Below are 27,874 nucleotides of genomic sequence, written 5' to 3'. Positions count from 1 at the left end.
CTCCGACTCTCGGCATTGACCCTTTTTGCACTCTTTTGACTGATCACATACGCTGCTGTTACTGCTTATTATCTATCCTGTTGCCTAGTCACTTTATCCCTACCTATATGTACATATCTACCTCGATTACCTTGTACCCCAGCACATCCACTCGGTATTGGTACACCGTGTATATAGCCAAGATATCGTTACTCATTGTGTATTTATTCCTCATGTTATTATTTTTCAAATGTTCTGTTATTTCTCTATATTTTTTTGCATCGTTGGAACGGTTCCATAAGTAACCATTTAACCGTTAGTCTACATCTGTTGTTTTTGAAACAATAAAACTCGATTTGAGAAGTGCAGAAAATGTACCTGGAGAACAATAAACTAGAATATTCTATTCTGTTATGTCTACCAAAAAAACTGTTTCAATCTGTGACGCCCCTGTACACAGCTCCAGGGTCAGATTTTCTCTCTAAATCCTCTAATTAACCATTTAGAGTGTGAATGAAAAAGCCTGTAGTAGGCCGCTTCGTCCGACACACATTCAGTCTATGCGCTGTGTCCCCTCCTCTAATTTATTGGTTTTCTAAAATTGGTGTAGGCAACGCCTTCCAATGCGTGTTCACTGATTGGTGCAGCTCACATCAATCAAGCTTTGCAGCAAGGTTGGTTGAACGCCAGCCGGTAGTTGATGTCCCATCAAAAGTCGTCAGTCACTGGTGGAGAGGAGTCGCAGTAATCAGGTAAGGTTTATGATCAGCTCTTTCCTAAACTAAACCGATTATCGTAGATAAGAGTACAATGAAAGTTAGCATACATGCGTTTGTTTCCAATTGAAAGAATATTCATTCAGTGTCAGTTCTCTTTCGCGATTCTGCCCTTGACTGTATCGGTCGCTAAGCGAAGCTAGCTATGTTATGTGTGCCCAATTGATTCAGAGGCTGGACTGAGAGTCATACGCTTTAACTGGCAGGACTCGTGAATTGCATGAATGGCACCGCTTGTTCACGTTGAATAAGGAGCCAGACAATGCCTTATCATTCAAGAGGTTTGCAATGGAAACGGACTAAAGGCAAAGCAATTCCACATTGACTCCACAAGCTGTGGCAGTTTTGAAATAAACTTTTGCTTTCAGTTTTTGATTGTCACCCTCTCCTCCCCTCTCCTCTGTTGTCTTTAGTCAAGCTAAGCACATAATGCTGCTTAGTTATGCAGTTGGGACATGGTTGTCTCACAAGGGAGTGGGTGGGGACCAAATGCTGGGCTGGGTTCAAATACTATTTTAAATACATTTTGATTCATTTACCTGTGTTCAATTGAGCTTGTCTGGTGAAATGGAACCAACAGAATAGTCCCAGATGTGTAAAACCCACCCATTTGTGGTTGGCATTACAGACACGCTGAAGTGAATGCTCAAAGTATTTGAAAGATTTCAAATAGTATTTGAACCCAGGTCTGATTGCATCACTGTTGGTGTTCATAGACCAGAGAGAACTACTCAAGATATCAGATTAGGTAAACATAAGTATGACCTTTGTACACAGATTCATATCTTGACTGTTTGCAGTAGGAGTGATTCCTCTCAAAACTAGAACCAAGACAGACCATGAATTTGGGGATTTTCACAAAATGTAATCCATAGAAGAATTGGTCTCTATTTTCGTGAGGAATCACACAATACGTCTTGCTGATTTCCATCCCTGTCTGCACTGTTATCCCCTATTTGTCCTTGCTTGATTCCTTGCATCCTATCTCCTCGCCTAGGCCTAACTCTCAACTGTATTGGAGGAGGAGGTCCAAGGACCCTCCCCTCAAACCTTCTACTCCAATGGGTTTTGAGAAGGAAGCAAACAGAGAGAATGTGAGGAATTGTGGAAGAATGAAATGAGAGAGCCTGTTCCTTCCTTTCTCTCTCCTCTCTGTACCCAGGCCACCACCATGCAGTTTCTAAGGGGAGTCATGGAGACTGTGTCCGCCGTCTCCAACCTCTTCTCCAACCCCTACCGCGTCAGGGAAGTACCACTGTCAGAGTACAGCGGAGGGGGGAAAGTCAAGCTGAAGGAGGAGGGACGCATGGTGCTGTACAAGAACACCCCTTGTCAGAGTTGGGACTGCCTGCTCACGTGCCCTGATACGCCCACAGTCGCCTTGAGGTGGGTTGGGGGGCAGAGAGAGTGGGATGGGAGAGGACAGGAGGAGAGTGTGATGGAGGGAGAGGAGGATGGCGGTGGAGAGACCTGGCTAGAGCCCCGCATTGTTTATGCCCATTCAACATCGTTGCAGACCTTTTTTAAGCCTTAGCCCCAACCATCTCTTTAAGAATTCACGTGAGTCAGCATGGCATTGTCCTCCAGAAAGTAGTCTCTCTAAGTAAACTTTATGTCCATAGCACCTGCTAAATCCAGGGCAGCAACGTCGAGACCTGTAGCAACACTTTTGCACTTGTCCATAGCTGTATATCTTTCCACAAATCATTTCCTACTTCCGATTTCCTACTCCTTCTTCCCAGCAAAGGGTGCACTCACTCACTATATTTCATTTCCCAGTCCGTAGGCTTTCCGAGGGTGAGTGAATCATGACACTTTGGGAAGAAGAGTAGAACATCTGAATGCAGAGAGGAAGAGGTGAAACAAGACTTTTTACTCCGCCCAAAATCTGTCCATGAAAAATAAGCCCACGAAGTGAGGAATGTTTGAATGGAGCTCAATGAGAGAGTGTTGAATATGCTAAATTGCTACCTGAGGCTTATTTGATCGACTAGATCTTTCCTAAGGGTTAGGTTGTTAGGACTGCGCTAATATAAGTGGACGCACGTGGCATTTCAGCAACGTTGAAAAAAACAACTGTCGAAGTTGTGCCTGTTGTCATAGAGGACTCATCATGGATATACCCCGTTTTAACATGGACATTGCTATTGAGGGCTTCCACCATTTTTAAGTAGTCAACTGGGTGGGGATTCCTATCAGTTCGGCGCAATCAGCCAATGAAGAAGAAAATAGCCTGGGCAACACCATTGAGGCTGTCACAGATGCTATAATGTCACTGATACAAAGATGAGTCCTCTATCTCAATCTCCTGTTGTTTACATGCGTATCTGCCTTCTCATTGGCTAGAATGGTCCCACCTGATCTCGCCTCCTCACGCCTGCATTCCATCTTTGAGGACAATAATTTCCATTGTTGATCTTCTATCTTGCCAGTATAATGGACAATCTTTGGTCAGGGGTCAGCTGATCTTTGGTTGACATCCCTACTTCCTGTCTCCTAGGTTGTTTCAGGTCAACTCCGAGGAGGATGCCATGAACTGGTTCCCCCAGTACGCCCTCAAGCTTCGTCCCTTCTACGAGACCCTCCCCCTCCCCAAGCCAGAGGCAGTCCAGCCAATAGTAGACTGCCTCCGTAGTCACGCTGACTGGAGCTCAGCCCACATCGCCGTGGATACGGGCCTGAGGGAATGCCTGAAGCACAACCACGTCCAGAGGTGAGGTTGTAAAGTGGCTATAAGCATGTAAAAAGGAGTGGTTATAAGAATGTAATGAGTGGTTATAAGCATGTTATTACCAAAGTTGCTGTAAAGCAATAGGGCTTGAGTAATCCCTCGGACAGATCTGCGTCAACAGAACTGCTACTGCAGAATCTGTCAGGAAGGAATGTGATGGATGAGAACTAGCAGCAGTAGGTCTGGTGTTTGGGGTTTTCGTCACTGGTTATTTGGACAAATTACGATTTAACAGGTGTTTAGCATTTCAGATTTCAGAAGGGGACGGGACATTCAGCCGTAACCTGCAGAGAGAGAGAACAGGTGGAGCTCCTCATTTTTTTTCATCTCTTAACACGTATGGACCCAGAACTTAATCGAGCAGCTGACCAATTTACATGAGACTTTAGTTCTGGGTTAACCGATATTGTGGCTTGAGCAATAGGGAATATGTTGATTTTTAAAATGAGCGATGGTCTCCCTCCCTTCCTCTCTCCCTAATCATACTGATGCTTCACACTCCTCCTCACCCTCTCCTCTCTCCCTAATCATACTGATGCTTCACACTCCTCCTCACCCTCTCCTCTCTCCCTAATCATACTGATGCTTCACACTCCTCCTCACCCTCTCCTCTCTCCCTAATCATACTGATGCTTCACACTCCTCCTCACCCTCTCCAGCCAGATCAACGCCAGGGACGGTGCTGGTCAGACCCCATTACACCTGGCGTGTGAGCGGGGGGAAGTGGCGTGTGTCAGAGAGCTGCTGGAGGAGTGCCAGGCTCGCACCGACATCAAAGACAAGAACGGGGAGACGCCAATGCATTGTGCCGCCAAGCAGGACTCTGCTACTATTATACAGGTGTGACACACACACACACACACACACACACAGTGAGTCGTGTACAGCTAATCTTGTGGGGACACACAATTCAGTCCCATTCAAAATTCGATGTAACCCTAAACCTAACCCGTACTCTTACCCTAACCTTAACCCTTAATGTAATTCTAACACTTACCCTAACCCGTACTCTTACCCTAACCCGTAGTCTTACCCTAACCTTAACCCTTAACGTAATTCTAACACTTACCCTAACCCGTACTCTTACCCTAACCTTAACCCTTAATGTAATTCTAACACTTACCCTAACCCGTACTCTTACCCTAACCCTTAATGTAATTCTAACACTTACCCTAACCCGTACTCTTACCCTAACCCGTACTCTTACCCTAACCCGTACTCTTACCCTAACCCGTACTCTTACCCTAACCTTAACCCTTAACGTAATTCTAACACTTACCCTAACCCGTACTCTTACCCTAACCCGTACTCTTACCCTAACCCTTAACGTAATTCTAACACTTATTCTAACCTTAACCCTAAACACCCTAGATTAGCATTTGACCTCGTGGGGACTAACAAAATGTCCCCAGTTGGTGAAATTGTTTGTTTACTAGTTAAACACGTCCACAGTGATTATCCACAACATTAAGAACACCTGCTCTTTCCATGACATAGCTTTCACCTGGTCAGCCTATGATCCCTCGTTGATGTCACTTGTTAAATCCACTTCAATCAGTGTAGATGAAGGGGAGGAGACGGGTTATAGGTGGATGTTTAAGCTTTGAGACAGTTGAGACATGGATTGTGTGTGTGTCATTCAGAGGACGAATGGGCAGACAAAATATTTAACTGGGTATGTTAAAACCAGGCACACTGGTTTGTGTCAATGGGGGTGGGCAACTCAATATTAGGAAGGTGTTCCTAATGTTTGGTATACTCAGTAAGACGCCCATGCACTGTGCTGTCAAACAGGACGTGTGTGTGTGTGTGTGTGTGTGTGTGTACAAAGAGGTCCCATGCACTGTAACAAGTTCCAGTTTGTACCTATACCAATATGACAGTCATAGACACTGCATTACATGGGAATAGGGCAGGCTGGCCTGAGTGGAGTTGCCAACAACCAGATTTTCCAGTTTCCAGGGATACAGCTATTTTCAACCTAGCTTCCTTTTTCTACTGAAAATGTGTGAACTCCGCTCAGGCGTTTGTCTCATGCCTGCTACAACAGGTTAATGGCAGGCTAACATCAACCAGGCAGCGGGGGGTTGTACCAGTCACAGGTATCCAGTCTCAGATATCCAGTCTCAGAAAGGGGACATTGACACTCCTGCGAAGGCAAGGCAGGGCTATGCTAGTTCTTTTAGTCCAGTGCTCATTAGTCCACACTGAAGCAAAAGAGAGTTTCTCATTGGACAGATTCAGCGAGGTCCCTGCTTGTCTTGGCCTGTTTTCTTCTTCTGTTTGATTGCTATTGAATGCAACCCTGCTTTGCAGTGTTGAAGTATTAGTGCTCTGTGTGTCCCAGATACTCTGCTGCGGCCGGGGCCCAGAACTGTCAGGACAGGGACAGGACCCGGCTGCTGTTATACAGGTCAGACTGAGGACTCTGGGTCACCTCTCTATAGCTGTTAGGACACAACGCTGTCTGTTCCCTGCATTCAGTTTAGCCACAAGGCTGCTGCAGTACCTCTGCTATTCCTTCCTTCTTTCTTTTAAATGGGGTTTCAGCCTGGGGTTTCAAGCCTGGGGTTTCAAGCCTGGGGTTTCAAGCCTGGGGTTTCAAGCCTGGGGTTTCAAGCCTGGGGTTTCAGCCTGGGGTTTCAGCCTGGGGTTTCAGCCTGGGGTTTCAAGCCTGGGGTTTCAAGCCTGGGGTTTCAAGCCTGGGGTTTCAAGCCTGGGGTTTCAGCCTGGGGTTTCAGCCTGGGGTTTCAATACACATTTGGGAGGGAATAGTCACGATCTCACTCGCAGTTAAACATGCAATGTTTATTCACTTTTTCAAGTTAAAAACATATATTGATGGCCTTCATCAGAAACGTATACATTGCAATTAAAATGTTGAAATTACAGCAAGGTCCCTATTAAAATGTGTCTGCTTTTGGTCTCTCCCTCTAGGCGCTGTGCAGTAGGATGTGTGCGGGGGTGAATGAGCTGAACGGGGCGGGGGAGACGCCCCTCCATGTTTCTTGTCGCCTTGGGAGGGTAGAGGCCGTGAACGCACTCCTGGGGGGAGGAGCCCGCTGTGACATCATCGGGAGCAGTGGCTACCCAATCCACGCCGCGATGAAGTACAGTGAGAAGAGGTGAGGGCACTGATTGGCAAAGAGGGAATGGTGATGATTGTTGATTGGCTCTTTCATTAGCTAAGGGAGAATGGAGAACACTTATTGGTGGTAGAGTGGTGAGAGGAGATTGCCCCGTCCCAAATCTACCCCCTAGCTCCTGTTTTCCCCACAGTGTTTGCAGATGTGAAGGCGCTGGATAGGTCAAACAAGATTCCACTACATTGTTTACAATTCTCTCTTCTTTCTACCCTTCTTCTTCCTCCTCTCTCGCTCTCTTCCTCCTCTCTCGCTCTCTTCCTCCTCTCTCGCTCTCTTCCTCCTCCTTTCCTGCTCCTCTCTTGCTCCTCTCTTGCTCCTCTCTTGCTCCTCTCTTGCTCCTCTCTTGCTCCTCTCTTGCTCTCTTCCTGCTCTCTCGCTTTCGCTCCCTCCCCCCCTCTCTCTCTCTAGTTGTGCTGAGGCTGTCCTGGATGCAGACCCAGGTCAGCTACAGGTAGAAGATGCCATCTATGGAGGAACCCCCCTACACTGGTGCAAGACTGCAGAGGTAGAGGGGAACACTTTACAATGACAAGACTGCAGAGGTAGAGGGGAACACTTTACAATGACAAGACTGCAGAGGTAGAGGGGAACTCTTTACAATGACAAGACTGCAGAGGTTTTACAATGACAAGACTGCAGAGGTAGAGGGGGAACACTTTACAATGACAAGACTGCAGAGGTAGAGGGGGGGAACACTTTACAATGACAAGACTGCAGAGGTAGAGGGGGGGGACACTTTACAATGACAAGACTGCAGAGGTAGAGGGGGAACACTTTACAATGACAAGACTGCAGAGGTAGAGGGGGAACACTTTACAATGACAAGACTGCAGAGGTAGAGGGGGGAACACTTTACAATGACAAGACTGCAGAGGTAGAGGGGGGAACACTTTACAATGACAAGACTGCAGAGGTAGAGGGGGGAACACTTTACAATGACAAGACTGCAGAGGTAGAGGGGGAACACTTTACAATGACAAGACTGCAGAGGTAGAGGGGGGGAACACTTTACAATGACAAGACTGCAGAGGTAGAGGGGGGACACTTTACAATGACAAGACTGCAGAGGTAGAGGGGGACAAGACTTTACAATGACAAGACTGCAGAGGTAGAGGGGGAACACTTTACAATGACAAGACTGCAGAGGTAGAGGGGAACACTTTACAATGACAAGACTGCAGAGGTAGAGGGGAACACTTTACAATGACAAGACTGCAGAGGTAGAGGGGAACACTTTACAATGACAAGACTGCAGAGGTAGAGGGGGACACTTTACAATGACAAGACTGCAGAGGTAGAGGGGGACACTTTACAATGACAAGACTGCAGAGGTAGAGGGGGACACTTTACAATGACAAGACTGCAGAGGTAGAGGGGGACACTTTACAATGACAAGACTGCAGAGGTAGAGGGGGACACTTTACAATGACAAGACTGCAGAGGTAGAGGGGGGACACTTTACAATGACAAGACTGCAGAGGTAGAGGGGGAACACTTTACAATGACAAGACTGCAGAGGTAGAGGGGGGAACACTTTACAATGACAAGACTGCAGAGGTAGAGGGGGAACACTTTACAATGACAAGACTGCAGAGGTAGGGGGGAACACTTTACAATGACAAGACTGCAGAGGTAGAGGGGGGAAACACTTTACAATGACAAGACTGCAGAGGTAGAGGGGGGAACACTTTACAATGACAAGACTGCAGAGGTAGAGGGGGACACTTTACAATGACAAGACTGCAGAGGTAGAGGGGGACACTTTACAATGACAAGACTGCAGAGGTAGAGGGGGGAACACTTTACAATGACAAGACTGCAGAGGTAGAGGGGGGAACACTTTACAATGACAAGACTGCAGAGGTAGAGGGGGGAACACTTTACAATGACAAGACTGGGAACACTTTACAATGACAAGACTGCAGAGGTAGAGGGGGGGGAACACTTTACAATGACAAGACTGCAGAGGTAGAGGGGGACACTTTACAATGACAAGACTGCAGAGGTAGAGGGGGAACACTTTACAATGACAAGACTGCAGAGGTAGAGGGGGGGAACACTTTACAATTACACTTATACTTTTTCACCCAAAATGAATAGTGATAAATATTTGAATTGCCCCTCCATGATAATATCGGAGGAACTTTGCATCTGTTTCCGTCCGTTCGTACCTAGTAACATGCTTACCAGGGTTTCCATATCCCGACATTTGGCCGATGTAAAAACGATAAATAAATGTTTTGCCTGATAAATTGTCTGTCTATAGTTTAATTTGCCTAATTTTGTGAAAATAAATGCTATAATTTAAAAAATCTTAATTAGTAATTGAAATGCACCTCCCAATCGCCGTTCCAGTGCATAATCAACGGTAGGGAGGCTATCAACGTGTCACCCACCACTTTACAATGAGCTGGAGGCAGCATGCATTTTGAAAACATATACTTCATTGTTTGAAACCTGAACGTTTTACTTCATATTATGAGGCATGGAAGCAGTTATGTTATAAAGTCTTCCCCATTGAAACTAGCGATTCTCTCCTGTTGTATTGGTTTTCGACGTTCTTTCGTTGTCCAGAAGCCAAAGCCACATTAGTCATAGTAGAAAGTCATCCTCGTGTTTTACATGACGTTGTATTGGCTGCTTCATTACAGGAGCAGCTCGTTATGTTACGATCAATTACCTTCATCTAGATGTGATTTCTGTCACTCTGAGCATTGTGGGTGGACGCCCTACTGGGTCTCTTTCCTAACGGAAACCCTGGTACGTACGTTAGTCACACGCCATATCTCAGACACCACTCGCCTGATTTATTTGACTTTTTTTTACGAAACTCTGGTGAATGATGCGTCTTGCCATGGAGATACGGCATTTGCGTAACTACACTGATTGGCCCGACGGGGGCGATATAGTAATCAGCTGAACTGAGAAAGTTTGAACATTTTGTACTGTATATGCTTCTCTTCATGAGAAACAGGAAACTGGGGTGAATGCATCTCGCTGTGGAGATCCAACGTTTGACAAAACTACACTGAGTGGGCCAAGGGGGCGCTGTATCATTCTGTGGGGGTGGGGGACAACATGTTGTTGCTAGTTAAACGTACTGAAACCTGAAGTACCTACTTGTTTCTATGTATCAAGTTATGGTCAAACAGATATTATTTAAAGTCTGTGTTAAACATGGCTATCATGCTTTCCCCCCCTCCCCCTCTACTTCTCCCCCCTTTCTCTACCCATTCCCCTCCCTCCCCCTCTACTTCCCCCTTTCTCTACCTATTCCCCTCCCTCCCCCTCTACCCATTCTCCCCCCCTCTTTCTCTACCTATTCCCCTCCCTCCCCCTCTACTTCTCCCCCTTTCTCTACCTATTCCCCTCCCTCCCCCTCTACTTCTCCCCCTTCTCTCTACCCATTACCCTCCCTCCCCCTCTACTTCTCCCCCTTTCTCTACCTATTACCCTCCCTCCCCCCTCTACTTCTCCTCTACCCATTCCCCTCCCTCCCCCTCTACTTCTCCCCCTTTCTCCCCCTTTCTCTACCCATTCCCCTCCCTCCCCCTCTACTTCTCCCCCTTTCTCTACCCATTCCCCTCCCTCCCCCTCTACTTCTCCCCCTTTCTCTACCCATTACCCTCCCTCCCCCCCCCTCTACTTCTCCCCCTTTCTCTACCTATTCCCCTCCCTCCCCCTCTACTTCTCCCCCTTTCTCTACCTATTCCCCCCTCCCTCCCCCCCCTTTCTCTACTTCTCCCCCCCTTTCTCTACCCATTCCCTCCCTCCCCCTCTACTTCTCCCCCTTTCTCTACCCATTACCCCTCCCTCCCCCCCTCTACTTCTCCCCCTTTCTCTACCTATTCCCCTCCCTCCCCCTCTACTTCTCCCCCTTTCTCTACCTATTCCCCTCCCTCCCCCATCTACTTCTCCCCCTTTCTCTACCCATTCCCCTTCCCCTCCCTCCCCCTCTCTTCCTTCTCCCCCCCCTTTCTCTACCCATATTCCCCTCCCTCCCCCTTTCTCTACTTCTCCCCCTTTCTCTACCCATTCCCTCCCTCCCCCTCTACTTCTCCCCCTTTCTCTACCCATTCCCCTCCCTCCCCCTCTACTTCTCCCCCTTTCTCTACCCATTCCCTCCCTCCCCCTCTACTTCTCCCCCTTTCTCTACCTATTCCCCCCTCCCTCCCCCCCTCTACTTCTCCCCCTTTCTCTACCCATTCCCCTCCCTCCCCCTTTCTCTACCCATTCCCTCCCCCCCCCCTTTTCTCTACTTCTCCCCCTTTCTCTCCCCCTTTCTCTACCCATTACCCCCTCCCTCCCCCTCTACTTCTCCCCCTTTCTCTACCCATTACCCTCCCTCCCCCTCTACTTCTCCCCCTTTCTCTACCCATTCCCCTCCCTCCCCCTCTCCCCCTACTTCTCCCCCTTTCTCTACCCATTCCCTCCCTCCCCCTCTACTTCTCCCCCTTTCTCTACCTATTCCCCTCCCTCCCCCTCTACTTCTCCCCCTTTCTCTACCCATTACCCCTCCCTCCCCTCTACTTCTCCCCCTTTCTCTACCTATTCCCCTCCCTCCCCCTCTACTTCTCCCCCCTTTCTCTACCTATTACCCTCCCTCCCCTCTACTTCTCCCCCTTTCTCTACCCATTACCCTCCCTCCCCCCCCCTCTCTACCCATTCTCCCTCCCCCTCTTTCTCCCCCCTTTCTCTACCCATTATTCCCCTCCTTCTCCCCCTCTACTTCTCCCCCCCCTCTTTCTCTACCTATTCCCCTCCCTCCCCCTCTACTTTCTCTCCCCCCCCTTTCTCTACCCATTACCCTCCCCCTCCCTCCCCCCCTCTACTTCTCCCCCCTTTCTTCTACCCATATTCCCCTCCCTCCCCTCTACTTCTCCCCCTTTCCTTTCTCTACCTATTCCCCTCCCTCCCCCTCTACTTCCTCCCCCCCTTTCTCTACCCATTACCCTCCCTCCCCCTCTACCCCCCCTCTCCCCCTCCCCCTCCTTCTCCCCCCTTTCTCTACCCATTCCCTCCCTCCCCTCTACTTCCCCCCCTTTCTCTACCCATTCCCCCCCCTCCCTCCCCCTCTACTTCTCCCCCCTTTCTCTACCCATTTCCCCTCCCTCCCCCTCTTTTCTCCCCCTATTCTCTACCCATTACCCTCCCTCCCCCTCTACTTCTCCCCCTTTCTCTACCCTATTCCCCCCTCCCCTCCCTCCCCCTCTACTTCTCCCCCCCCTTTCTCTTTCCCCCATTCCCTCCCCCTCCCTCCCCCTCTACTCCCTCCCCCTCCCCCTTTCTCTACCCATTACCCTCCCTCCCCCTCCCCCTTTCTCTACTTCTCCCCCTTTCTCTACCCATTACCCTCCCTCCCCCCTCTACTTCTCCCCCTTTCTCTACCCATTACCCTCCCTCCCCTCTACTTCTCCCCCTTTCTCTACCCATCCCTCCCCTCCCTCCCCCTCTACTTCTCCCCCCCCTTTCTCTACCCATTCCCCTCCCTCCCCCCCCTCTACTTCTCCCCCCCCTTTCTCTACCCATTCCCCCTCCCCCTCTACCCCCTCTACTTCTCCCCCCCCTTTCTCTACCCATTACCCTCCCTCCCCCTCTACCTCCCCCCTCTACTTTCTTTCTCTACCCTTCCCCTCCCTCCCCCTCCCTCCCCTCTACTCTACCCATTACCCATTACCCTCCCCCCTCTACTTCTCCCCCCTTTCTCTACCCATTACCCTCCCTCCTCTAGATGTGTCGTACGCTGCTGGAACGAGGTTGCTTGGTGAACTACCTCAGTAAGACAGGGGAGAGTGCACTGCACGTCCTGACCAAGAGGGGGCGCTTCGATGCTTCCATGGTGCTGCTCACACACGGGGGGGAACCCAACCTCAAGGGTCAGGATGGGAACACAGCCCTGCATCTGGCTATGAAGGTATGTGGTGTGTGTGTGTCAAAGAGGGGAAACACGGCCCTGGCTATGAAGGTAGGGAGGGTATGTGTGTGTGTGTGTCACACAGAGAGGAAACATGGCCCTGCTTCGGGCTATGAAGGTAGGGTGTGTGTGTGTGTGTGTGTGTGTCACACACAGAGAGGAAACACGCCTCTGGCTATGAAGGTAGGGTGTGTGTGTGTGTCACACTATGAAGGTAGGGTGTGTGTGTGTGTGTGTGTGTGTGTGTGTCACACACAGAGAGGAAACCGCCTCTGGCTATGAAGGTAGGGTGTGTGTGTGTGTGTCACACACAGAGGTGTGGGTGTGTGTGTGTGTGTCACACACAGAGAGGAAACACGCCTCTGGCTATGAAGGTAGGGTGGGTGTGTGTGTGTGTGTGTGTGTGTGTGTGTGTGTGTGTCACACACAGAGAGGAAACACGCCTCTGGCTATGAAGGTAGGGTGGGTGTGTGTGTGTCACACACAGAGAGGAAACATGGCCCTGCCTCTGCCTATGAAAGTAGGAAGGGTGTGTTTGTTGCACTCAGTGGGAGTTTAATGCTTCGGTAACCTTCCTCTTTATCTCAAACATATGAATCCTCTCAACAATATGACAAATGATTAGGGGTCTAGGGTTAGATGGGAATGATTAGGGGTCTAGGGTTAGATGGGAATGATTAGGGGTCTAGGGTTAGATGGGAATGATTAGGGGTCTAGGGTTAGATGGGAATGATTAGGGGTCTAGGGTTAGATGGGAATGATTAGGGGTCTAGGGTTAGATGGGAATGATTAGGGGTCTAGGTTAGATGGGAATGATTAGGGTCTTTAGATGGGAATGATTAGGGGTCTAGGGTTAGACGGGAATGATTAGGGGTCTAGGGTTAGACGGGAATGATTAGGGGACGGAATGATTAGGGGTTAGGGGTCGGGTTAGACGGGAATGATTAGGGGTGGGGTCTAGGTTTAGACGGGAATGATTAGGGGTCGGTCTAGGGTTAGACGGAATGATTAGGGGTACGGTCTAGGTTTAGACGGGAATGATTAGGGGTACGGTCTAGGTTTAGACGGGAATGATTAGGGTACGGTCTAGGTTTAGACGGGAATGATTAGGGGTACGGTCTAGGGTTTAGACGGGAATGATTAGGGGTACGGTCTAGGTTTAGACGGGAATGATTAGGGGTACGGTCTAGGTTTAGACGGGAATGATTAGGGGTCTAGGGTTTAGACGGGAATGATTAGGGGTTCTAGGGTTAGACGGGAATGATTAGGGGTACGGTCTAGGTTTAGACGGGAATGATTAGGGGTACGGTCTAGGTTTAGACGGGAATGATTAGGGGTACGGTCTAGGTTTAGACGGGAATGATTAGGGGTACGGTCTAGGTTTAGACGGGAATGATTATGATTAGGGGTACGGTCTAGGTTTAGACGGGAATGATTAGGGGTCGGTCTAGGTTTAGACGGGAATGATTAGGGGTACGGTCTAGGTTTAGACGGGAATGATTAGGGGTACGGTCTAGGTTTAGACGGGAATGATTAGGGGTACGGTCTAGGTTTAGACGGGAATGATTAGGGGTACGGTCTAGGTTTAGACGGGAATGATTAGGGGTACGGTTTAGACGGGAATGATTAGACGGTCTAGGTTTAGAAATGATTAGGGGTACGGTCTAGGTTTAGACGGGAATGATTAGGGGTACGGTCTAGGGTTAGACGGGAATGATTAGGGGTACGGTCTAGGGTTTAGACGGGAATGATTAGGGGTACGGTCTAGGGTTAGACGGGAATGATTAGGGGTACGGTCTAGGGTTAGAATTTGGACACTACATAGTCCCTTTCCGTTCATGACCCCTTGTTTTTCTCTCTGACCCCTCCTTCCCCTCCTTGACCTTTACTCTCTGACCCCTGCTGTTTCGCTACTTACAGATGGACCACATGGAACTGATCAAGGCTCTGATCGTGTTTGGAGCCGACGTGGAGATACACAATGACCTGGGAGAGACTCCCGGGTTGATAGCAGCACGCACTAGTAAAGGTGAGAGGGAAGAAAGAGAGGAGGGAGGGAAAAGGGAGGATGGGGGAGAGGGTGAGACACCCGGACTCAAAGCATCACTCACTAGTAAAGGTGAGACGGATTGGGGGGAGGGGTCAAGAGGGAAGGGAATAGAGTAGGTGGATGGAGGGATAAAGGGAAGGAAGGAATGAATGGGTGGATGGATTAATGAGAAAGGTAGAGGAGAGTTAGTTCCTTGCTGCCTTTATAAAACGGTGACGTCACAAGCCAGCAGATGAATGAATCCTAACACAACAACAATCTCACCTTGATGTGGATATTAATGAATTCAAAAGCATGTGTTATTGTGGATGATATAGCATGTATATGTTAAGGCTGTGTGAACATTAATATAACATTAACTACAGTGTATTGTATTCATTGATCACGTGAACTCTGCTCTTTGCCTCGATTACATTGAGTAATCAGCTGTTTGAAATGATCATAGGCCTTTGACGGGTTGCTAGCTAAGCTAACGTTTGTAAAGCTAGCGAGGTAGATGAACATTATAGCTGAAAAAGCTTAGCTTGCTATCAAAGAGCTTGCTAAGACTATGTATATACAATCAAAGAAATATATAATGTTATTTCAGAACATTATCAGTGGTTTATAGCATTAATATAGCTAATGAAAGCTAATCGGTGCTGGATGCTTTCACGTTTAGCCTGTGTGGGTTTGTTGCTCTTAGCTAGCACACGGACAATCAGTAGCATACTGCAGTAGTGAGACATGAGACAAATTACCAACATGGTTGGATCCTTCATTTATTTTTACATTACACAATGTAAGTCAGCCCCCGAATGCTAGCTAGCTAACGTTAGCTTGCAAGTCAGAATTGATACAAGCTAACTAACGTGAGCAAGCAGGGATTTTAGCTAGCAGGTCGTATTGAAAGCTAGCTGCGTCCTATCAAACCTGTCGCCTGGTGTTCATTTTGAAGTTATTGTCCATGTCAATCAACCCCTCTGTTGTGGTTTCCATGGTAATGCATGTATATAGTTTCTATTGATTGATAATGTCTCAATACAAAAGAATACATGTTACATATGTCTTTCTATGGAAACTATGCGTGTTGTTCCAATCTGCATGTGTGATTGTTTGTGTGAATGTCTGTATGATCTGTTTGACCACTCCTCTGTCTCTACAACTGTCTTTCTTTCTCTCTAACTGACTGTTTGTGAAATTGAATAATGCTTTGCTAAAGTTAATTTTGCTCTCTCTCTCTTCCCACTCTTTCACACTCGTTCTCTCTCTCTCAACCTCCACCTATCTACCTCTTTCTCTCACTCGCCATCCCTTCACCCCCTCTTTCTCTCTTTCTCTCCTCTCTCCTCTCTCTCTCTCTCCATCCTTCCTGCCTGTCATTGTGTGTGCATGTCTCTAACCCTGTGTCTTGGTGTGTTGATTGACTGAAGGCTCCAACAGAAAGGTGCTACTGGACATGCTGTGTAGTGTAGGGGTACAGCGGTGCGCCCCACCCACCTCCCCCCTCAACTCCCATCCTCCCCCCAAGAAGGCTGCTTCGTCACCAGGCATAGGTAAAGCCCCCCCCGCTCAATCCCCAAATGTCTCTCTGACCCTTCTCCTCCTGGGGACATACAGTATGTGTCAAGCATTTCAGAGTAGGAGTGCTAGGATCAGTTTTTGCTGTTCTGATCATAATGAGTTTGATAGAGGGGATCTGATCTTAGATCAGCACTCCTACTCTGAGATGCTTTATCAATACAGGCCCTGATACCATTTAATCTTTCACCCGCTGACCCCAATACCCCAGAACCACCCTCCTTCTCTCTTCTCTGACCCCCAACCCCAGAACCTCCCTCTCTCTTCTATGACCCCTCCTTTATTTGATGGTGTTTTATCCTTTCTTTCATCCCCTCTTTTTGTTTTCTGTCTTTTCGTTACTGAAGTCTCCCTCTCTCCTCTCTCCGGCATCGTGATCCTCCTTACCTTATGGTCTTCCCCTTTTGAAGACTTTCTCCTTTTCTTTCTTTCTCACTTTTTTATTTTTCCTCCATTACTTCGTCAGTCCCTTCAAACATTCATCTGCTTTGTTTTTAATTCATCCTTCCCTCTGCTATCGCTCCGTTTGTATTCATCCCTCTCTTCTCTCCCTGCATTTTGAGTTATGCTGTTACTTCTCCCCTCTCTTCTCTCTTCCCACTTCTCTGACTCCTTTTCCCCCCAGGCTCATCCCCTTCTCTCTGTCCCTCTCTTCCATTCCACTCTGCGCTCCTATTGGTTGATTAGACCTGGGTCCTTGTCTGTGATTGGCCGACAGGGTTCGAGGACATCATGCACGTTGCGGCGGCGGTGGGTGCGATGAGTCGCGGCCGGGAGGAAGTGGACGGGTTCAAACAGGAAGCAGGAAGTACGTTTCTGTGGTTTTTATTTTGGTTATTTAGAAATGTATCAGTTTTTTTTTTAATTCAACGTACTGCTGATCTGTGTGATTCTTTGGTTGGTTGATGAATTATAACACCAGTTTGAATGAATAGTCAAGTGTACAATATAGACAAATGACTTTATATATTGTCTGAATGGCTTGTTCCTCTTTCTCCTGCTGTGTAAGAGTCACTCTAATGGCCTCTAGGATAGACAGACTGTTGTGTAAGAGTCACTCTAATGGCCTCCTCTCTCCTCTAGGATAGACAGACTGCTGTGTAAGAGTCACTCTAATGGCCTCCTCTCTCCTCTAGGATAGACAGACTGTTGTGTAAGAGTCACTCTAATGGCCTCCTCTCTCCTCTAGGATAGACAGACTGCTGTGTAAGAGTCACTCTAATGGACTGCTGTGTAATGGTCTCCTCTCTCCTCTAGGATAGACAGACTGCTGTGTAAGAGTCACTCTAATGGCCTCCTCTCTCCTCTAGGATAGACAGACTGCTGTGTAATGGCCTCCTCTCCTCTAGGATAGACAGACTGCTGTGTAATGGCCTCCTCTCTCCTCTAGGATAGACAGACTGCTGTGTAAGAGTCACTCTAATGGCCTCCTCTCCTCCTCTAGGATAGACAGACTGCTGTGTAAGAGTCACTCTAATGGCCTCCTCTCTCCTCTAGGATAGACAGACTGCTGTGTAATGGTCTCCTCTCTCCTCTAGGATAGACAGACTGCTGTGTCTGGATGGAGGGGGCATTAAAGGCTTGGTTCTGATCCAGTTGTTAATCTCGCTGGAGAAAGAGGCAGGCAGGCCCATCAAGGAACTCTTTGACTGGGTTTCTGGGACCAGCACAGGGGGCATACTGGCCCTGGCTATCGTCCATGGTGAGATGTTACTGTGTATTATGAGTGTCTGTGTGCAGAAAAACTCATATGGTGTTATGTATGTGTTTTATATAGTTGATGTGGTCCTCAATAGTTTTAATGGATTGTTTTTTTTTCATACAAAGTTGTCCCTAACTTCTTAAAGCGCAGCCTTGAACCATAGACCCTTTCCACATTGAAAGTGTGTGTTTGTGAGATGTCGTACCTTTCCAGGTAAGGATATGGAGTAAATCTTCTCTCTCTTCTCTCTCTCCCCCCCAGGTAAGGATATGGAGTATCTGCGATGCCTCTACTTCCGTATGAAGGAGCAGGTGTTCAAGGGATCGCGACCCTACGAGTCGGCCCCTCTGGAGGACTTCCTGAAGAAAGAGTTCGGCGAGAACACCATGATGACAGATGTACGGCACCCCAGGTAACCATGGCAACACTCTGGCTTTGTCTGATTGGTCAATTCAGGGGGCTGCTGTAATACTAACACTATTTCATTAGTTTCAATTGTATTTTCATTGTCTCTGAATGTACGTTTTCTCTCATCCTGAGGTTTCCTTTGTCTCTCTAATATTGTCTCTGTGTGTATTTCTCTGTCTCTCTGTGTGTGTGTGTGTGTGTGTGTGTGTTTTTCTCCACAGGGTGATGGTAACCAGTGTGCTGGCAGACAGACATCCAGGAGAGCTCCATCTCTTTAGGAACTATGACCCCCCCTCCCTGCCCAGAGAACGCCCCTATGCTGGCACAGCCACCTTCCTTCCCCTCACCATACCACAAGGTAACAGAGTGTGGGGGGGGGGGCTGTGTTTGTGTTCTACCTCAGTGTGTGTGAAGTGATAATGGCTATGTACTGTTATAATCTGCAACCGGCACAGCCAGAAGAGGACTGACCCCTCAGTGTCTGGTTTCTTCCTAGGTTCCTGCCTTTCTAAGGAGTTCTTCCTAGCCACCGTACTTCTACATCTGCATCTTGCTGTTTGGGGTTTTAGGCTGGGTTTCTGTACAGCACGTTGTGACATCTGCTGATGTAGAAAGGGCTTTATAAAAACATTTGATTGATAATGATCGCCCTGTGGTCTGAGTGTCGGTGTTTGGAGTGTGTGTGTCAGGGCCAGCTGTTTCCATCTGGTGGTGGTATGAGTGTGTGTGTTGTTGTTTCAGGATGGGAGGATGAGGATGTGTTGATAGTTGGATACACTCAGGAACCTGCTAAAAAACATAGGAAGGTGACCGACCAAGGTGTGTGTGTGTGTGTTATGTCTGTGTGTGGTCTGACTGTGTGTTTGGTCTCTGTCTGTGTGTTTGTTATGGCTCTGTTTGTGTGTGTCTCTGTGTGTCTCTGAGTGGAGGTGAAGGGGTCACAGTGAAGATGCTTGGTGAATCTGCTCTCACACCTCACCAATTTCACTTTAACTTTCATCATTTTCATCATCAATCATGATTTTGTCTGATTGATTGGTTGACTTGATGCTTAGCCCCAACCTTCTTGGCCTATCAGAGCAGGTCGTGTGGAGAGCTGCCCGTTCCAGTGGCGCCGCCCCCACCTACTTCCGACCAATGGGGCGGTTTCTGGATGGAGGGTTGCTGGCCAATAACCCGACACTGGATGCCATGACTGAGATCCACCAATACAACAAATCCCTGAAAGCAGAGGTGTGACTCTAAGAAGTTTCATCTGAAATGTTCCTTTTGTACTGACTTGTCTGTTTAACATCTCGGTCTCTCTCTGTTTATTTTGAATGTAGGGGCGTGGCCTAGAGGTGCAGCGTCTAGGTGTGGTGGTTTCTTTAGGGACAGGTAAGAGCTTTATATTGGTATGTTATAATATGTAGAGATCATATGGATGTGTATATTATATTTATTAGGACAGGTAGAGCTTTATATTGGTATATTATAATATGGATGTGTATTATATTTATTAGGACAGATAATAGCTTTATATTGGTATATTATATGTAGAGATCATATGGATGTGTATATTATATTTATTAGGACAGAGCTTTATATTGGTATATTTATAATATGTAGAGATCATATGGATGTGTATATTATATTTATTGGGACAGGTAAGCCTCCCCAGGTAGTGGTGAACTCTGTAGATGTGTTCAGACCCTCCAACCCTCTGGAACTGGCCAAGAGCTTTGTAGGTGCCAAGGAGCTGGGCAAGATGCTGGTGGACTGCGTGAGTTGGTTTAACGATTGGTTGATTTGATTTATTGAGTGACCCTTTATCCTGCATAGTTAAATGTTTGAATTAGTGAAACGTAGGTTACACTAATAGCTGATAGTAATTCATATTTTAAAAATCTTCACATTTTCATTCAACATTTCCGCTCTGAAACCAATGTCCTAGTGGTCCCTGTATGAAGAGGTCCCTGTGTTATTACTCATCTGCAACACACTGATCTCCTCTGTCTCTCTCTCTCTCTCCCCTCCTTCTGTCTGTCAGTGTACAGACTCTGATGGGTGTGCTGTGGACAGGGCCCGGTCCTGGTGTGAGATGACTGATACTGTCTACCACAGGTCAGTCTGACACTAACCTCAAATTGATACTGTCTACCACAGGTCAGTCTGACACTAACCTCTTCATACTGATACTGTCTACCACAGGTCAGTCTGACACTAACCTCTTCATACTGATACTGTCTACCACAGGTCAGTCTGACACTAACCTCTTCATACTGTCTACCACAGGTCAGTCTGACACTAACCTCATCATACTGATACTGTCTACCACAGGTCAGTCTGACACTAACCTCATCATACTGTCTACCACAGGTCAGTCTGACACTAACCTCATCATACTGTACTGTCTACCACCAGTCTGACACTAACCTCTCATACTGATACTGTCTACAGGTCAGTCTGACACTAACCTCTTCATACTGATACTGTCTACCACAGGTCAGTCTGACACTAACCTCTTCATACTGATACTGTCTACCACAGGTCAGTCTGACACTAACCTCATCATACTGATACTGTCTACCACAGGTCAGTCTGACACTAACCTATCATACCTCACAGGTCATCTGACACTAACCTCATCATACTGTCTACCACAGGTCAGTCTGACACTAACCTCATCATACTGTTTACCACAGGTCAGTCTGACACTAACCTCATCATACTGATACTGTCTACCACAGGTCAGTCTGACACTAACCTCATCATACTGATACTGTCTACCACAGGTCAGTCTGACACTAACCTCTTCATACTGATACTGTCTACCACAGGTCAGTCTGACACTAACCTCTTCATACTGATACTGTCTACCACAGGTCAGTCTGACACTAACCTCATCATACTGTCTACCACAGGTCAGTCTGACACTAACACTCACATACTGTCTACCACAGGTCAGTCTGACACTAACCTCATCATACTGTCTACCACAGGTCAGTCTGACACTAACCTCATCATACTGATACTGTCTACCACAGGTCAGTCTGACACTAACCTCATCATACTGATACTGTCTACCACAGGTCAGTCTGACACTAACCTCTTCATACTGATCTGTCTACCACAGGTCAGTCTGACACTAACCTCATCATACTGATACTGTCTACCACAGGTCAGTCTGACACTAACCTCATCATACTGTCTACCACAGGTCAGTCTGACACTAACCTCATCATACTGTCTACCACAGGTCAGTCTGACACTAACCTCATCATACTGATACTGTCTACCACAGGTTAGTCTGACACTAACCTCATCATACTGTCTACCACAGGTCAGTCTGACACTAACCTCTTCATACTGATACTGTCTACCACAGGTCAGTCTGACACTAACCTCATCATACTGATACTGTCTACCACAGGTCAGTCTGACACTAACCTCATCATACTGTCTACCACAGGTCAGTCTGACACTAACCTCATCATACTGTCTACCACAGGTCAGTCTGACACTAACCTCATCATACTGTCTACCACAGGTCAGTCTGACACTAACCTCATCATACTGATACTGTCTACCACAGGTCAGTCTGACACTAACCTCATCATACTGATACTGTCTACCACAGGTCAGTCTGACACTAACCTCTGTACTGATACTGTCTGAATGTACAGGTCAGTCTGACACTAACCTCATCATACTGATACTGTCTGGTCAGTCTGACACTAACCTCATCATACTGTCTACCACAGGTCAGTCTGACACTAACCTCACAGGTCTACCACAGGTCAGTCTGACACTAACCTCGTCATACTGATACTGTCTATAAGGTCAGTCTGACACTAACCTCATACTGATACTGTCTACCACAGGTCAGTCTGACACTAACCTCATCATACTGATACTGTCTACCACAGGTCAGTCTGACACTAACCTCATCATACTGATACTGTCTGGTCAGTCTGACACTAACCTCATCATACTGATACTGTCTACCACAGGTCAGTCTGACACTAACCTCATCATACTGTCTACCACAGGTCAGTCTGACACTAACCTCATCATACTGATACTGTCTACCACAGGTCAGTCTGACACTAACCTCTTCATACTGATACTGTCTACCACAGGTCAGTCTGACACTAACCTCGTCATACTGATACTGTCTACCACAGGTCAGTCTGACACTAACCTCATCATACTGATACTGTCTACCACAGGTCAGTCTGACACTAACCTCGTCATACTGATACTACTGGTCAGTCTGACACTAACCTCATCATACTGATACTGTCTACCACAGGTCAGTCTGACACTAACCTCATCATACTGATACTGTCTACCACAGGTCAGTCTGACACTAACCTCGTCATACTGATACTGTCTACCACAGGTCAGTCTGACACAACCTCGTCATACTGATACTGTCTACCACAGGTCAGTCTGACACTAACCTCATCATACTGATACTGTCTACCACAGGTCAGTCTGACACTAACCTCATCATACTGTCTACCACAGGTCAGTCTGACACTAACCTCGTCATACTGATACTGTCTACCACAGGTCAGTCTGACACTAACCTCTTCATACTGATACTGTCTACCACAGGTCAGTCTGACACTAACCTCATCATACTGATACTGTCTACCACAGGTCTGACATAACTCATCATACACCACAGGTCAGTCTGACACTAACCTCATCATACTGTCTACCACAGGTGTCTGACACTAACCTCATCATACTGTCTACCACAGGTCAGTCTGACACTAACCTCATCATACTGATACTGTCTACCACAGGTCAGTCTGACACTAACCTCATCATACTGATACTGTCTACCACAGGTCAGTCTGACACTAACCTCTTCATACTGATACTGTCTACCACAGGTCAGTCTGACACTAACCTCATCATACTGATACTGTCTACCACAGGTCAGTCTGACACTAACCTCATCATACTGTCTACCACAGGTCAGTCTGACACTAACCTCATCATACTGTCTACCACAGGTCAGTCTGACACTAACCTCGTCATACTGATACTGTCTACCACAGGTCAGTCTGACACTAACCTCGTCATACTGATACTGTCTACCACAGGTCAGTCTGACACTAACCTCATCATACTGATACTGTCTACCACAGGTCAGTCTGACACTAACCTCTTCATACTGATACTGTCTACCACAGGTCAGTCTGACACTAACCTCATCATACTGATACTGTCTACCACAGGTCAGTCTGACACTAACCTCATCATACTGTCTACCACAGGTCAGTCTGACACTAACCTCATCATACTGTCTACCACAGGTCAGTCTGACACTAACCTCATCATACTGATACTGTCTACCACAGGTCAGTCTGACACTAACCTCATCATACTGATACTGTCTACCACAGGTCAGTCTGACACTAACCTCATCATACTGATACTGTCTACCACAGGTCAGTCTGACACTAACCTCATCATACTGATACTGTCTACCACAGGTCAGTCTGACACTAACCTCGTCATACTGTCTACCACAGGTCAGTCTGACACTAACCTCATCATACTGTCTACCACAGGTCAGTCTGACACTAACCTCATCATACTGTCTACCACAGGTCAGTCTGACACTAACCTCACATACTGATACTGTCTACCACAGGTCAGTCTGACACTAACCTCATCATACTGATACTGTCTACCACAGGTCAGTCTGACACTAACCTCTTCATACTGATACTGTCTACCACAGGTCAGTCTGACACTAACCTCATCATACTGATACTGTCTACCACAGGTCAGTCTGACACTAACCTCATCATACTGTCTACCACAGGTCAGTCTGACACTAACCTCATCATACTGTCTACCACAGGTCAGTCTGACACTAACCTCGTCATACTGATACTGTCTACCACAGGTCAGTCTGACACTAACCTCATCATACTGATACTGTCTACCACAGGTCAGTCTGACACTAACCTCATCATACTGATACTGTCTACCACAGGTCAGTCTGACACTAACCTCATCATACTGATACTGTCTACCACAGGTCAGTCTGACACTAACCTCATCATACTGATACTGTCTACCACAGGTCAGTCTGACACTAACCTCATCATACTGTACTGTCTACACAGGTCAGTCTGACACTAACCTCATCATACTGATACTGTCTACCACAGGTCAGTCTGACACTAACCTCATCATACTGATACTGTCTACCACAGGTCAGTCTGACACTAACCTCGTGTCATAGGTCAGTGACACTAACCTCTCATACTGATACTGGTCAGTCTGACACTAACCTCATCATACTGATACTGTCTACCACAGGTCAGTCTGACACTAACCTCATCATACTGATACTGTCTACCACAGGTCAGTCTGACACTAACCTCATCATACTGATACTGTCTACCACAGGTCAGTCTGACACTAACCTCATCATACTGATACTACAGGTCAGTCTGACACTAACCTCATCATACTGATACTGTCTACCACAGGTCAGTCTGACACTAACCTCATCATACTGATACTGTCTACCACAGGTCAGTCTGACACTAACCTCATCATACTGTCTACCACAGGTCAGTCTGACACTAACCTCGTCATACTGATACTGTCTACCACAGGTCAGTCTGACACTAACCTCGTCATACTGATACTACTGGTCATATGGCACATTGAATCCCATTCATATACATGGAGTGGACAACACATTAGGAACACCTGCTCTTTCCATGACGTAGACTGACCAGGTGAATCCAGGTTAAAGCTACGATCCCTTATTGATGTCACTTGTTAAATCCACTTCAATCAGTGTAGATGAAGGGGAGGAGACTGGTTAAAGGTGAAGGGGAGGAGACGGGTTAAAGGTGAAGGGGGGAGACGGGTTAAAGGTGAAGGGGGAGACGGGTTAAAGGTTAAAGCCAAGGGGGGAGACGGGTGAAGGGGGAGACGGGTTAAAGGTGAAGGGGGGAGACGGGTTAAAGGTGAAGGGGGAGACGGGTTAAAGGGGGGAGACGGGTTAAAGGTGAAGGGGGGAGACGGGTTAAAGGTGAAGGGGGGAAAAGGGGGGGGAGACGGGTTAAAGGTGAAGGGGGAGACGGGTTAAAGGTGAAGGGGGGAAAAGGTGAAGGGGGGAGACGGGTTAAAGGTGAAGGGGGGTTAAAGGTGAGACGGGTTAAAGGTGAAGGGGGAGACGGGTTAAAGGTGAAGGGGGGACGGGTTAAAGGTGAAGGGGGAGGGGTGAAGGGGGAGAAAGGTGAAGGGGGGAGACGGGTTAAAGGTTTAAAGGTGAAGGGGGAGACGGGTTAAAGGTGAAGGGGGAGACGGGTTAAAGGTGAAGGGGGGAGACGGGTTAAAGGTGAAGGGGGGAGACGGGTTAAAGGTGAAGGGGGAGACGGGTTAAAGGTTTAAAGGTGAAGGGGGAGGGGTTAAAGGTGAAGGGGGAGACGGGTTAAAGGTGAAGGGGGGAGACGGGTTAAAGGTGAAGACGGGTTAAAGGTGAAGGGGGAGACGGGTTAAAGGTGAAGGGGGAGACGGGTTAAAGGTGAAGGGGGGAGACGGGTTAAAGAAGGATGTTTAAGCATTGAGACGGGTTGTGTATGTGTGCCATTCAGAGGGTGAACGGACAAGACCAACGATGTAAGTGTCTTTGAACGGGGTACAGTATTAGGTGCCAGGTGCACTGGGTTTGAGTGTGTCAAGAACTGCAACGCTGCTGGGTTTTTCACGCTCAACAGTTTCCCGTGTGTATCAAGAATGGGTCACCACCCAAAGGACATCCAGCCAACTTGACACAACTGTGGGAAGCATTGGAGTCAACATGGACCAGCATCCCTGTGGAACGCTTTCAACACCTTGTAGAGTCCATGTCCCAACGAGGCTGTTCTGAGGGTGAAAGGGGATGCAACTCAATATTAGGAAGGTGTTCTTAATGTTATGTTCACTGTGTCTCTGTTGTACATTGGAAATGGAACGTTTTAACCCTTTGCACTCGTACCCATAAACGTGTTGAAAATGGTAGATTTGGGCTCTAATAAGCACCTAAAATGGAACTTAGTGGCTGTGCAGTGACATGATATACATGAGGTCAGAGCTCAGGGTCTGGTTCACAGCTCTGTGTGGGTTTGACTGACAGATGTTCTGATCTTCAGCACCACGCGCAGCAACAAGCTGCCCCCATCCCTCCCGCTAGTGAGGCGACTTTTGAAATGTTTTGTCTTGGTGAGGGGAACCGCTTTGAATGAAGATGACTGGATGTATTTTGAAAGACGGAGCCCTTGAGGAGTCTAATAAATGTCATACAAGCAGGCAGACACCTGTGAGTGTAAATGTGCACTTCGCATCTGCAAATCATCATGTCGTTTAAGGTGTCAGCGTTTTTATGATCACGGTTTGTTCAGTTACAAGATGACATGGCGTCATACCCTGGGTTGTTCTGAACACAATCAGCCTGTGTTTGTTTATTGTGAAGGAAATTTGGTGCGACACACGCACCTGAATGCACTCAGGCCTCCTTTCTATGGGCACCTAAGTTACAATCTGTTTGCCTTGTGGAAGCCTGTAAGATCCTATTTTACATGTTGGCAATGGAACAAGCTTTCACATGATGCCCACCTGACCCAAATTGCAATTTATAACAGACCTGTTTTTGGATTGTGTGAACGTCAACAGTAATTGTGTAATTGCAGGGTTGTGTTCCAAACAAATCAACTACAAGTGTGTTTGATCAGGTTCCTCAACGGCACAGCTAGGAGAGCTCCAAACAACACCTTATAGTTGAAACTGTTCTCTCACTGGAGAGGTGTGTCTCCTCTTGGAGACACCAGTTGGTCCTCACTGGAGAGGTGTGTCTCCTCTTGGAGACACCAGTTGGTCCTCACTGGAGAGGTGTGTCTCCTCTTGGAGACACCAGTTGGTCCTCACTGGAGAGGTGTGTCACCTCACTGAAACTCTTGTCATTGTTTTGTGTCTTCTGTTGCACCTCCCCCACGTTTTCCAGGAATATTCTTATGTTACTGAAATGTATCTGGAGTATTTTCAGTTTTCAAAGTCAACAAATGCAGCGAGAAGAACAGTAAATGTAAAATGCACATAAAGTCCAGTGTTTGGCTTCAGTCTTGTCAGGTGATCTGTTGTCCTCACCTTCAGTCTAATCATTTCCCCATTATCTCCAAAACGGTTCCCTTTCCATTGCTACAGTGGTTATGCATTTCATCTTTATTCCATAAAGGCCAATTCCCACAAGTGTAACGGGTTAAAAACATTCTGTGTGACACTGTGCTCTTGTTGAACTAGCCTGCTCTCTCCTCCCAACCCCCCCAGACTGAGCCCCCAGCTCTCCCAGGAGGTGATGCTGGATGAGGTGAGTGACGCCGTGCTGGTGGACATGCTGTGGGAGACCCAGATGTACCTCTACGAACAGAGGGAGAACGTCCAACTCCTGGCACAGCAACTACTCAACGGCTACTGAGGAGAGGAGAGGCAGAGGCAGGAATGGGAGCATGCTATGGGAGACCCAGATGTACCTCTACGAACAGAGGGACATCATACAACTACTGGCACTACAGGGGTTTGTTCATTACGCCGATTCTGTGGCAAAA

At 47.5% G+C, this 27,874-nt stretch overlaps 1 protein-coding gene across 1 annotated transcript; it reads left to right on the top strand.

The window, feature by feature from the left end:
* The first annotated feature begins 615 nt into the window (after nt 1-615).
* Nucleotides 616-27,874, top strand: pla2g6 (phospholipase A2, group VI (cytosolic, calcium-independent)). Its single transcript, XM_042317727.1, has 19 exons — nt 616-731; nt 1,918-2,141; nt 3,256-3,468; nt 4,146-4,326; nt 6,424-6,611; nt 7,041-7,137; nt 12,364-12,546; nt 14,467-14,575; nt 16,009-16,131; nt 16,875-16,968; nt 17,695-17,858; nt 18,120-18,270; nt 18,488-18,624; nt 19,008-19,085; nt 19,345-19,499; nt 19,592-19,643; nt 19,913-20,028; nt 20,296-20,369; nt 27,597-27,874. The coding sequence occupies exons 2-19, from the start codon at nt 1,927-1,929 to the stop codon at nt 27,742-27,744; spliced, it is 2,478 nt and encodes an 825-aa protein (XP_042173661.1). The 5' UTR covers nt 616-731; nt 1,918-1,926; the 3' UTR covers nt 27,745-27,874.

Source organism: Oncorhynchus tshawytscha, unplaced genomic scaffold (assembly GCF_018296145.1).
Source record: "Oncorhynchus tshawytscha isolate Ot180627B unplaced genomic scaffold, Otsh_v2.0 Un_contig_3458_pilon_pilon, whole genome shotgun sequence".
Taxonomy (NCBI): Eukaryota; Metazoa; Chordata; class Actinopteri; order Salmoniformes; family Salmonidae; genus Oncorhynchus; species Oncorhynchus tshawytscha.
The sequence above is the reverse complement of the archived record's forward strand: the minus strand, read 5'-3'. Positions and strand labels throughout refer to the sequence as shown.

Bases quoted from the DNA above. Each gene is read 5' to 3' on its own strand.
- pla2g6 (XM_042317727.1), top strand. From the start codon at position 1,927: ATGCAGTTTCTAAGGGGAGTCATGGAGACTGTGTCCGCCGTCTCCAAC. The intron at 16,132-16,874 runs GTAAAGCCCCCC...ATTGGCCGACAG, and splicing joins TGCTTCGTCACCAGGCATAG to GGTTCGAGGACATCATGCAC. The intron at 18,271-18,487 runs GTAACCATGGCA...TTTTCTCCACAG, and splicing joins ACAGATGTACGGCACCCCAG to GGTGATGGTAACCAGTGTGC.